Source organism: Haliotis cracherodii, unplaced genomic scaffold (genome assembly GCF_022045235.1).
Source record: "Haliotis cracherodii isolate W230 unplaced genomic scaffold, xgHalCrac1.p SCAF_4, whole genome shotgun sequence".
Classification (NCBI taxonomy): Eukaryota; Metazoa; Mollusca; class Gastropoda; order Lepetellida; family Haliotidae; genus Haliotis; species Haliotis cracherodii.
In genome coordinates this window covers 5,260,336-5,274,476 of record NW_027266297.1, presented here as the reverse complement: position 1 = coordinate 5,274,476, position 14,141 = coordinate 5,260,336, and the positions used below count along the sequence as shown (strand labels likewise).

Here is a 14,141-nt window from a genome sequence, read left to right as displayed (position 1 = left end):
TAACCACTGTACACAACCGCCTAGGGTGGGGCTGATGTCGTGGTACAACAGCTGTTGTCTCCGTCCACCCTGTCCAGAAGGGTAACGTTGACCATCCAACAACTTACATAACGTGGTCGTTACAACCAGCGTATACACTGACCGTTACGACGTTGTCATCCGGGTCACATAGATAAATCAGTAATGGGAATTAGTCGTCCTACCTCAAACCACGTGTATTAAGAATAGTTATCTGTCTTAAAGGGGGACTACGCCCGGGCTCACTGGCAGTCCGAACAAGTTTGCTCAAGTCACTTATACCCCACATAGTTTGTCTGCTTTGTTATAAAGTGTTGTGTTACAATTATTATTATACGCATTAGCTTATTATGTTGTAACCTTTTAGCAGTAAATCTGACACTAATATTACATCACAGTTTCATACATCTAACTTATTACATTTGATTTAGAAATGATCGGCAAATTGATCAGAAGTCCTCCTTTAAATGCGTGGCTGTGGTTGCTTAAATCAGGGCAGCCAATGAGATGACTTGAGCGGTCTTATTATCACACAGTCATTCATCAGTCCAGACAGGACATTTCGCTGTTTCCATATACCGAACAACGTCATCACTGAAGTCTGCATTCACTGTGCATCAATCATCTAACGCTTTCATGTCTACAGTGAAACGGTGAAACCCAGAAAGTTCCGACTGTACCGTTACCAGGAAGGAGAATTTCCGCGCTAAAGGGTTTGATACTAGGTTTATCCTTCATCTTACGTAGAAATATCTTCACAGTGAAACCCCTTTAATACAGACTGTGAGATAATCAAATACCAACCAGCTGTATTAACGAATGAGGGAGGAACAAGACGGATTTTCGTAGTGACGGGGTCCGGACTAACGGATACTAATGTATCCTTGATCTTACGTAGAAATATCTACACTGTATACACCGAAACACCGTTAATCCGGACTGCATCGTCATTGAGAACAAATGTATATCATTACGAATTATGGGTGTATAGTACAAAGGTTTTCCAGTTAAGAATCGCCCGTAATGCGAGGTTTCCGGTTAAAGGGGGCCCGGGCATTGATTGTGTCACCCGTGAAGATCCGGGTTAGAATAGGTCTACAGCAATCCATGCTTTGTCGTAAAAGACGTCTATGCTTGAAGAAAGAGGCTACGAAGGGGATCGGGTGGTCAGGCTCGCTGACTTGGTTAATGCATATCATCGTATCCCAATTGCTTGGATCGATGGTCATGTTATTAATCACTGGATTGTCTGGTCCAGGATCGATTATTTACAGACCGCCGTCATATGTCTGGGATATTGCTGAGTGCGGCGTTAAACAACAAACAAACAATTATCATGCATACAATATTTTTACGAGCCTTTGATTACCTGTCATCGGTTACAAGAGAGACAATTTAAAAGGATTTTACTAACGTATTGAGTCAAGTGTACACAGATCCTGTACATGGTAATTTTAGTGTAAAGTGACATATCTCCTCTCTTATCTTTTATCTGGGTGTAACAGAGGTGGCCGGGTCGCCTGTGGTCCCAGTGTACAGAGATTGTAACTATATTATTTATAGGCCGTACCCATGAGCCGGTAAATATTTCCTTCAGGTTGTAGCCACGACGGGCGATAAGAGCCGCCGTCGCAACCAGCAACCTATCGCCAAAACAGGAAGCTTGGATGTGAGTGAGTTTTTTTAACGCCGCTTTGATCAGTATTTCAATTAAATTACTGCTGTCAACTTTATGTGGGAGGAAAATCCAAAATGATACATATATTAGACGTTTACCATTTTTATGATACCCGCTAGCAGAGGATTGGTGTTGACAAACTTAGAAACATATTCAGTGCGAATATGGGATTGGAACGCACGATAATAGGATTTATGGCACGGCTAAGGGACGTAACTCTGTATAGCGATTAGCTGGGACTTTCTGGACCCCCCGGGGTCTCATTTAGCGTTTGCAGCGCTGCCATATATAGTACACATTTATGTCATTGTTATGCAGAAACAGCGCAGTTAACCGTTGTTTTTACTGTCATTGGGTAACACCATTCCCACCCAAATGAACACATGCTATTTTAGTTGTAAAATACACTCAACATCTTTCGTGTATCTTTCAAACAAGTAAAGTTTTTAGTTTTCAATACTGTAGAGCATGTATTGAATCAAATAACAAAAACGCAACTGCTTCAGAAAAGCATGCATTCCATGCAAGAGTTGACTTTTATGCAAGCACCATGCATGTCACTACCCAAGAATGGGTATAAAAACATGTGAGTTAACGGGATTCCATATGCATTGTTTAGCATCGTGCTGACAACAACCATTCAGAAAAACAACAAAATCATGCAATTATTCAACATTACGAAATGCCACGCCTGTCCGAAAATGAGCGTCTGTGAGCAATTGGTATGCTTGAAGCAGGATCGAGTCAAAGTGAGGTTGCAAGACAATTTAACGTCCACAGAAACACCATTTGGTGTTTATGGCAACCTTGGCAACAGACGAATGCAGTCAGAGACCATCCTCGGAGTGGCAGGACACGCGTAACCAATAATCGACAAGACAACTGGATTCGAACACACCTACGAAATCGATTTCAGCCAGCAACAGTGACTGCAAGAAGCATCCCTGGCCTTCGACGAATATCTTCACAAACCGAACTTCGTCGCCTCAGATGTGCAGGGATTGTCGCCAGAAGGAAACAGGAAACCACCGTCAAGCACGTCTACACTGGTGCAGACAGCATCTACGCTGGACGGCCATGCAGTGGGGACAAGTTCTATTCACTGACGAGTCTCGTTTTCACCTCAGCCACAGCGATGGAGGGATTCGAGTGTACCGACGTCGAGGTGAACGTTACGTCAATCTTTTTGTCATGGAAAAAGATCGGTTCGGGGACGGCAGCGTTATGGTATGGGGTGGGATTACAGCAAGACAGAGGACCCGTTTGATAGTGCTAGAGGAAATCTCAATGGACAGCGCTACCGCGACGAGATCATCGGCCCTGTTGTTCTACCGTTTTTGCGTCGTCATGGCCCAGGCATTACCTTTCAACATGACAACGACCGGCCTCATATTGCTCGACTTGTTCAGGATTCTCTTCAACAAAACAAAGTGAATGTCATCCCCTGGCCGGCTGACACTACAGCTGCCTTTCCACGGCAACTTGGGTATCAATGGGTGTGGATAGCACCCGCAACTCATTCTTACACTTCATCATGAATGCGGAACATCCTGACCAGCAAAATACACCCCAATATCTACTGACCAGATTCTTCACAGGGAAGGTCCAGCATAAGATGGTTTTCTCAGAATGGCCACGGGGAGTTGTAGTGTGTAACCCATGTCCAGGCACCTTGGTCGTCTTGGCATACCCTTCAAGGGCAGGACATATAAACCTTAAATCGATATAGATAAAATATCGACTTATTTATATTAGCGTCGACTTACGACTTGTAACCGAAGTAGGTGACCCGTCTTCGACCGGTGAACTTGGTTTTGCTGTATTCATTGTTTGTCTGTTTGTTGTCTAACTCCGCACTCAGCAATATTCTGACTATGTGACGGCGGTCTGTAAATAATCGAGTCTGGACCAGACAATCCAGTGATTGATATCATGAGCATCGATCCACGCAAATGGGATACGATGACATGCATAAGCCAAGTCAGCGAGTCTGACCACCCGATCCCGTTAGTCACCTCTTACGATAAGCATAGACGCCTTTTACGACTTATTTTAGCCCGAATCTTCACGGGTAGGGTTTGAATTAACAAAGATGAAACGTTATGAGTATATCGCTTCCATCTGTTCTTTCGTCATACAGTGTATATCCCAGGGATGGCACAGTAGGCTAGTGATTTTACATCCGCTTGCCGTGCAACCTATTTACTCCATTCATTGATACGAGGATTATTAACATTTACGGAAATTCATGCTTACAATGTCAAGCCAAATACGTAAAATTATTCAAAAGCTGTTATCAGATAATTGGGCAATTACTCGTTGGCGTTCATACTTATCACGCGAATTATTTGAATTATTTATCTCAGCACTGACCTTATCGTTATTTCCAAGGTTCCCTCAAACTCCATAGCAGGTCAAGAAAGCATATTGAAGATGTTTCGCGGGGACACTTCCTTCCTAACACTCATCACTACGAAACTTTCCAAATCAGCGTTCATTGTAGGGCGTATCCAATAGACCCACCAATGACGAAGTGCCCAACATGTTCATCTCCGATTCAATTCACAAACTTTTTAAAATTAATTTTACGGTGCAAGTTTCAAACAAAAATCGTCTGCTTCCACCACGGAGTCCAGAATTAACGCGCATCAAAAAATCGTGCAACGGAAGTGAGCCCTGATTGGTTCAACTCGTAACCATGGCATCACGTGACAATGCTGGAGAACACCTGCGTGAAATATACAACGTGTCAAACCTGATTTGACATGTTTTTTTCTAAAACAACCCACTAAAGGAAGGGCTGGAGCGATGGGTTAGCGTTATAGTTAAGGGCTCAGTCACACATTCAGGATTTTCTTGATAGGACCATTCCCGATTAAAATTTGTCAAAAGTCTGATCAAGATCCTGTGTTTCGTGGCGGGAAATTCACAAACAATCAGATATTGTTCTGGAAGCGTCCCGATTCAGCCGATTCCTATCGAATTCGTCCCGATTCTGTCGTTCTCAATCCGAATCTGATCTGATTTGTATCTTCCGTAAAAAAACGACCGAATCTGCCCCGACAGCGTCCCGATTCTCCCGAATGCGATCCGACAGAGGTCCGACAGTGACCGGACAGTGAACCGACAAATACGGTCTGCATTCGCCAAAATCTGGACTTAATCGACAAGAAACGGCAATGATCAATTCATGCCCCTTCATCACGACAGCGTCCCGATCAACAGGACACCGTTCAGACAACACAGGACATTGTTACGATTTTGATCCGTTACAGCAGAATCTGTCACGATATAGTCACGATTGTAATCCGACTAGACAAAATCGACTGCGTTTCCCGAATGTTACGGGACGCACCATACTGTCGGGAGTGCTTGGTCGACCTTTCTGGACTTTTATCTGTTACGAACGTATACGACTGCGTTCAGACAATGATAGGACATTCCAGATAATTGAGGATAGTAATCCGACTCTCACTTTTCGTGTCGTAGCGCTGTCTGATCTCAAACGGGAACCATAATCGGCACTGTGTGAACCTGGCTTAGGGCATTAGCTTTCAACGGCGAATTTCCGGGTTTGATTCCCAGCATGGCCACAATCTGCATTGTTGTTTCCGTATGGTTGAATAATGCCCAACGTATTGATAATCCAGCCGACTCATTTTGAAAGGGACAATGATGTTTCAAACAGTCTAGTTCTTTAGACGGTGTAATTAACTAATGTCTTAGGTCAATCAAGGGAAAGATTGGTGTACTAGATGATCATGCAATTTGAGTTTGCAGACAAACAGAATGTCTTTGAATTACAACTTATAAAAATGCCAATCAAACGGTGTATGTAACGGTAAGTAATTCAAAGAGTAGTCTCTAGGAATTGGGTATATTGTAGTTTATATGTGGGATAATGTATCATTGGGATTTCGAGAAATGTTTTAGGCTTTGTGATTTCAAAGTAGAAATACTTGCCATGACATAAGCTCATTTATAGGTTTTACTCATACTTTTATTGCCTCGGTATTTCTTCAAATGTTAAAATGACATGTGGCACAATGCATCAGTGAGATGCGTGAAGCATATTAAATATTGATAAAAAATATATCATAAAACACATAAAAAAGTAAACCATGGTAAGATCATTTAAAACGTACATAAAATTCATACGTCATTGTGTAATGAACTACATAACTACATATAACCCACAAACTAGTTTCCATGAGTTGAAGGCATATAGATATATGAGACTATTTATTCTTATAGTTGTGTAATATATGGCTATGTTAAATACATACACAACTATTAGTATAAATCGTCTGTATATATGGCTATGTAAACACAACCATTAGAATAAATAGTAATATCTGTCATACATTGATTTCGGTGCTCAGATACTCACAGTGATTTGATTTGATTCACCTACAACCTTGTGGTCGTCATTCAGGACCAAACTGCCGTGCAAAACGAAAATAAACAGCCATGTTTGATGGTGGTTACAAATGAATCAAACAAGGAAAGTTTATTCGATAATGATGTATTTGATTTGTCTTGTTGGCCTTAAGTTTGCAGTGTTTCGGCGATTGTTTTCAGCCTTTGATTACTTTTGTAAGTTTGGGGGCAAATCCAGTTTTCAAATGTATACTTTCTTTTGCCCGGCAGTTTTTTTTAAAGTGAAAGTTTCACGTGAATAAGTGAACGTTATTTTACGACGTAGTCAGTAATGCCCCTAATAAATTCTGTGATCTGAGAATTATCTAGTCCAGGCCATGCAAACATGTGTTTGGAGGTACGACCCAGGACATCGCGGTATGAGGGCAAGGTCAGAGTGACCTCCAAATCCTCATGTGATAGGGTGTTGGTGACATATTCATCCCTGGCTACGCTACGGAGAGACAGGCACTGGGTCCTAAGGCCATCTTCTGTCTCAGCATCCCTACGGAGAGACAGGCACTGGGTACAAGGGACATCGTCTGTCTCAGCATCCCTACGGAGAGACAGGCACTGGGTACAAGGGACATCGTCTGTCTCAGCATCCCTACAGAGAGACAGGCACTGGGTACAAGGGACATCGTCTGTCTCAGCATCCCTACAGAGAGACAGGCACTGGGTACAAGGGACATCGTCTGTCTCAGCATCCCTACGGAGAGACAGGCACTGGGTACAAGGGACATCTTCTGAGGTGGAATCCCCACATGGAAATCCTTTGATAGTAAATGTGATACAACTCCACAATTGCCACGATACACCATATGCTAAGCCATGTTGTATCCACACTCGTAAGACACAATTGTTCTTAAGGCAACAATACTGTCAGTCAATGCTTTCATATCCACGGTAAACAAGAAAATAATTGTAAACATCAACCATGTGTCCATGAATACACATCCAAGTCCGTGGCAAGTTCTGAGCTATGATCGAACGATCATCAGACCAGATGTTTAAGTGTTGGCAGTTTAATATCCTCAAGAACTCGTGTAATCCCAAGCGGCCAAGCCGGTGTAACTATATTGGCAATCTCAAATCTCCCGTTAGAAGACCAATCAGCCTTGTAGCCGCGGAGATCATCACTTGATCGGGGAGGTCCCTTCATGGTCAGGAATGTCACCTCTTGATTTGCAGGTGAATCCTAGGACGGAAAATATCACCGCTTGGTTGGTTCACCTGCTGTCTGGCCGTCGCATCATTTCCAGCTGAACTATAAGAGCAGCAAGGTCAAGGGCGGATAACGTTATAAGGGAGACAACTGGATACAACACGTAGCCTTTCCAGAAGGAGTTGGTGTATATCATCACTGTGACCCCATCTGAGGATAAAAAATAGCCATCAAGACAATACCTGCAGAGTTAGAGTGATTAAGCTTCTTATTATCCATCCATAACGCCTGAACAGCAGATACAATATAAGCTTAACACTATATTTTAATGTTTGTTTCCTGATGTCTAACGCCGCACTTAGCACCAGCGTAAGAAATTGGCACTAGTCTATAGGCCTTGCCAAACTGCCCAATAGTTAAGGTATCCTAAGAACTAGTAGAAATTTTCCCTTTTTAGGGGTTTTGCTGTATGTAATCACCATAAGGACTAGTGGGCTAAAACTGTTAGTTTCTATCGCTGAGCACTATTCTAGTTACATGATAATGACAATATGATAATCAAATCTGGACCAGACATTAAGTGATTGATATTATGAGCACCGATCCAAGCGGCCTGAATACGATGACAAGCATTCAAGCATAAGTTTCTAGAGATTGCAACATATATTTTATAGAATATATTCCAGACACTCAAACGCTGACCTTTCCTGATTTCATTGTACTCAAAATTAAATAAATCAACATATACGAGGTAAGAAAGGAGCATTGCGAACCTGGCTCTTTGGCTAATTTCTTGATGAGGTTTTTGCGTGTGCCAGCAGACAAAATGTCAAGGTTGTTAACATTTGCCAAGGTCACGTCCTTGACCTGGTTTTGCCAACCAAGGTATTGCTCCACGTTCACCTGCAAGAACACGATGCAGCATGAGACCACGTGACATTAACTAAATTAACAAGTAATTAATAGATAATGAAACAAACTTACTTTAACCACGCACCACAGCCGTTTAAACTTCTTGTCGTTCTTGAATATCACGTACGACATCACCAGCTGTGACGTCATAACTACGCTGACGACAACAGCGTTCACTATGTTAATCCTGTTTGTGCAGAAACACCCAACCTGTCAAGGAAAACAAAAGTTTTAACAATGGAATAGTGGGGGAAATGCCGTCAATAATTCACAGGGATTTACACTTCGGCTACGAGCGCGAACTAAAACCCGTTACGAGAATATTTTCAATGGTTAATTTTTAAACCACTAGTTTTTACTTGTTATGTGGCGGTACAATTAGTAAATTTATTAGTTTTAATGATTGTAAATGCCAGGGACGTTCAAAATCGGATCAAGTTGTGAATCGACAACCGTAAACAAGCTCCAAGCAGTTTGAGCTATCAAAACCCTGAGGGTAACGAGGTGTCAAGTGCTGGGACGGACAATAACCAACCACAACTAAGGGGGGTCACTCTTAGTTAACAGATGTCAAGGTCACTACCACACCTCAATGTCGTATGTAGCGGCCATAAAATTACATAAAATTTCCGAATCCCGTTATGGGATTCGAACCACGGACCTTCTGATCAGAGGTAAGACGCCTTGTCCACATGACCAAAGAGGTTAACCCCGTTAGCAAGCTGACATGGATGTCATCTGTGGGACGACTCCACGCCCTGCATGCCCCTCAATCAAATTGCTACCACCTACAATCATTAGAAATAGACTTACTAAATCTGCTGCCACATTCTTGGCTTTAAATATAGAAAGAATTATGTCTGATAGTGAAAGAGACATAAAAAGTCATTATTTTGATCATCGTCAATGCCTCATAAGGTTTGTATTCACTACCCGTATATACCTGTAGATTTGCAGTGTAGTCGCTATTTATAACCAACCAATCAAGCCGCAGCCTGAATCAAGAGCGAGGTAAACCAGCGAGTGGTTGGACCAATGAGCGTTCAGAACATATGCAATACTTCTGCATTATTACACATACACTACACATTGCTTCAGTATCCGGCTACGGTACGGTTCCACGGGTTCTTGTATTTACGTTAGTGTGACAGATACAACATTGTACATATTTATTTTATTCACCTTCAGTATCTGCTTTTACGTGTTCAACTTTTATGTTTAATCATTAGTTAAGATAGATTAAATGTAGTTAATGTGTCCTTCATGTTTTAAGCCTTAAAAAACCCAAGCCATGACGCGCGCAACTGATAAGCCAAGCTAACCCTCAAAGTTGACCCTTTGTCTCACTGCATGTTCTCAGTCTGCACACATTTCTTACACAGACAAGTTGACAAGTGAAATCATTCAAAATCAGGTTAGTTTAGGAAGGAATTTCATGGGGATGGGAGGTGTATGGGAGCAAATATAAGCAATATCAATCAGTGTCTACAGGTGTGTGTGCGTGTGTGTTGGGGGAGGGGAGGGGAGGGGGGGGGGGGAGAAATGAGACATTTTTGTACACTTTTATGCACAGTCAATAGTCAATCACTAACACTACATGAGAGCCTTCTACTCTTTATTATAGTAAATAATTATAATGTTTCATTCCAATTTTACATTCATCATTAAGGGCCATGTGGATTACTAACGGTCCTGACATTGGTGGGTGATGGAGGGACGCGGTGGAGGGACGCGGTGGAGGGACTCGGTAGTGTACACAACCCTGTGGTGTATTGACGAGTATTTTATGTTAGGATATATGCAAGGATATGGTCTTGTACTCACCCCTACTGCAATAAATGGTATGATGATGAACAGCAGCCAAGCGATGAATGCGCACGCATCCCCTGCACGTGTGTAATATCCGCCAGTTGGGAATATCCGCCAGAATCTCTCCCACTGATCGCTGTTTGGGTTGAATGAGCGCAGGCAGTCTCCACACCTCACCAAAAAGTTGTGCTGGACGAAAGGCCTACAAAACATGCAGCGGGAATTAATGACATACGTGCTGAAAAAAGGAGTGAGTGAGTGAGTGAGTATGGTATTACGCCGCTTTTAGCAATATTCCAGCAATTAAACAGCGGGGGACACCGGAAAATTGGCTTCACGCAGTGTACCAATGTAGGAAATCGAACCCAAGGCTTCGGCGTGACGAGCCAACGCTTTAACCACTAGGCTACCCGACCGTCCCTGAAGAAACAACAGAATGCACATGCAGGGAGGAAACAGCGTTTGGGGGAAAGGGGGTGTGAGGATAGTGTTTTGAACAGTGTTTCGGTGACTGTTTTCAGCCTATTAACGCTTTGGCGTTTGAAATCTTTTTGTCAAATCAAATTTTCAAGTGTATACTCTCTTTTACCTTCCGATCTACGTATAAATCGAAACTCCCTTAAGATGAAGCGTGTGTAATTCACATGCAGTGGACGCCGCCTCATACTGCTGCAACGAATATATCTTGCCGACATGTTTCAATCTGTCATTGTAAAACATTTAAAACAAATTGAATATTGATAAAAAACAGCTGTTGAATTGAGCTGAAGCAAACTTCTGTTGAGTCACGTGACGAATAGTGGAATATGGAAAGAGTATTGTCGCTTTTATTTCATTTACTCGAAAACAACGTGCAGTATTTTGCTTCGTTGGGGGTCCCGCTAAGAAATCCACGCGCAGCTGTGAATAAGGGATTTATTGTCCAGCTAAGGAATTTATTTCCTGGGATAGGTTGTACGAGCCTCGGTTTGTTTTGTCAAGATTACGTGAATCAATCTGATCTCAACAATCTTACATGTAGGTAAGATAAGTAGTTTTATCATTGGACAATGAAAATAAGTAAGGCTCAAAATGTGACTTGTGCCACTTTTATCAGTACCCCTTCAAGTAGGTCACTCGTTTTTGTCAGCTGTTTCTATCACGAGACATAACGACCCTTTTCTCTCACCCTCTGAGCAGAGCAGACCATGTGCCGGTGTACTTCGCCTCCAGTTGTCGTCTGCTGTCGCCCTGCTCTCGCCTGCCTGTCTCGGGGATTCCGACGAACTCAGTGTTCATGTTGGCGTCACATGTCTACCACAGCTTCCCCCTTACTGTGTCCAGGGCTGGGGAGCTGGGGGTATTAAAGGTGAAGATATGTAGTTCACTGACCGATAACCCCCACGGAGGTATAGAGAGTTATGTATCCTGATAACAGCCCGTTATATGACACCGATAAGGACATGTTTTCGCTCCAGTGGTTATGCCCTGAATGTACAGTACTCATGCGCACGTTGTTGTCTTGTCACGGGGCATAAGTAACATCCATGCGTAGATATCTTTTGAGCATTATTTCATCTATATTCCAACGGGCTATCACTAAATGAGTCTTGACGAGACAAACCAGGGGTTGATAGAATGAACAACGATCAATACCACCGGGATGTGATGACACAGCGAAATCACACATTGTAACTATTTCATAGACACATTGTACCCATTAAAACCAACTCATCCACATTGTAACCACTTCATCAACATAGTGTAACCACTTCATCAAAAAGTTGTAACCACTTCATCTACATTGTAAACACTTCATCTACACATTGTAAACATTTCATGCATGTACATTGCGACCTCTTCATTTACACATTGTAACCATTTCATGTACATTGTAACCACTTCCTCTACATTGTAACCTCTTCATTTACACATTGTAACCACTTCATCCACACAGTAACCACCTCATCTACACATTGTAACCACTTCATCTACATTGTAAACACTTCATCTACAACGTAACCACTTCATCTACAACGTAACCACTTCATCTACATTGTAAACACTTCGTCTACACATTGTAACACTTCATCTACATTGTAACCACTTCATCTACATTGTAACCTCTTCATTTACACATTGTAACCACTTCATCCACACAGTAACCACCTCATCTACACATTGTAAACACTTCATCTACATTGTAACCACTTCATCTACATTGTAACCACCTCATCTACACATTGTAACCACTTCATCTACATTGTAAACACTTCATCTACATTGTAACCTCTTCATTTACACATTGTAACCACTTCATCCACATTGTAACCACTTCCTCTACATTGTAAACACTTCATCTACGCATTGTGACCACTTCATCTACACGTTGTAGCCATTTCATCTACATTGTAACCTCTTCATCTACATTGTAACCACTTCATCTACATTGTAAACACTTCATCTACATTGTAAACACTTCATTTACACATTGTAAACACTTCATCTACACATTGTGACCACTTCATCTACACGTTGTAGCCATTTCATCTACATTGTAACCTCTTCATCTACGCATTGTAACACTTCATCTACATTGTAACCTCTTCATTTACACATTGTAACCACTTCATCCACAGAGTAACCACCTCATCTACACATTGTAAACACTTCATCTACATTGTAACCTCTTCATCTACGCATTGTAAACACTTCATCTACATTGTAAACACTTCATCTACATTGTAACCTCTTCATCTACGCATTGTAAACACTTCATCTACATTGTAAACACTTCCTCTACATTGTAACCACTTCATCTACATTGTAACCACTTCATCTACATTGTAAACACTTCATCTTCATTGTAAACACTTCATCTACATTGTAACCACTTCATCTACATTGTAAACACTTCATCTACATTGTAAACACTTCATCTACATTGTAACCACTTCATCTACGTATTGTAGATACATGGCGTTGATGAAGAAGATGACGATAATGAGAATCAAATCATTAGTCAATAGATGTTTGAGGTCGATCCCGGTGGTGAGATGATACCTGATGATGATGATGATGATGATGATGATGATGATGATGATCAATAACGCTGACAGTGATGGCGGCGGATACGCAGGTGATCATGCCAAACGTCTCTGTATCTCGGCTTGTCAAGTGTGTCGCGAGAACATCACAAAGCGCAGGTGTCGCACATGTCCCCACAACCCTAGGTTAGGCAATATTCACATGTACTCCAATAGAAGCTACATTTGAGTGACAAAAGCCATAAAGATATGTGCTAAAACCGTCATTAAATTCATATTGTCTTACACGGAATATGATGAAAGACGGGCATATTTGTGTTACTCATGATCACATTTACAGACCTATATATAGAGTATTGCGCAGGCTGCATAAACTTCACAACTTAAACTATTTAGGTGTGTCGTCGACCTGCTTACCTTGTTTCACCGTGGACCCCCGGGGGTAGCGGGTGTCGTGTTGGGTGGGGTAGGACCCAGGGCATCCGAGGGGTCGAGGCAAGGCGGACGTGCAAACTGTGCGATAGCCTTGCTCCAAGTCTCTACTGAATGATTGATAGTAATTGTATCCCTATAATTGGCAAGTCAAGATACGCCGACAACACTAACAGCGCCAGTCTATATAGAGGGACAACTTGTTCTTACTATTTTTATAATCTAGGAATTATGATTTAACTAATAATCATTTCCTTATAGACTTGTGCAAGTCTAACTGGGCGACAGTCCTCGTGACCTACTTTAACTGAACAGCTGATTACGCAGCGCCATAGTGTGTTGGGCTCAGTTGTGATGACTGGCGTTCGTCTTTATGACTGTCTCAACTCCAAGTCCCGTCTGAATAGAGAGGGGCGACAGCCACTCCTCATCGAACCGCACCGCAGTATAGAGAGGCTGCACAGTAAACGTACATGTGTACTACACTACTGAATCATCCTTACTGCTTTGAGGTGAAGTGAAATTGGGTTCAACGTCGCGTTCAAGATTAGTTCAGTTATATAACGACATGCATGCACGTTTGTGTGTGTGTGTGTGTGTGTGTTTGTGTGTGTGTGTGTGTGCGCGCTCTACAGGGTTACTGATCCTCTCAACACACTCGATGCAGTGGTCGCTCAGAGTC

General features: G+C 42.2%; 1 protein-coding gene across 1 annotated transcript; it reads right to left on the bottom strand.

Annotated features, from left to right (window-relative positions):
- Positions 1–5,707: 5,707 nt before the first annotated feature.
- On the bottom strand, positions 5,708–13,727 carry LOC139478757 (uncharacterized). The gene is made up of 6 exons (XM_071261370.1): positions 13,445–13,727; positions 11,170–11,334; positions 10,017–10,203; positions 8,265–8,402; positions 8,054–8,183; positions 5,708–7,490 (listed from the first exon to the last, which is right to left on the bottom strand). Exons 2-6 carry the CDS (start codon positions 11,277–11,279, stop codon positions 7,345–7,347), a joined length of 711 nt encoding a protein of 236 aa, XP_071117471.1. The 5' UTR covers positions 11,280–11,334; positions 13,445–13,727; the 3' UTR covers positions 5,708–7,344.
- Positions 13,728–14,141: the final 414 nt, after the last annotated feature.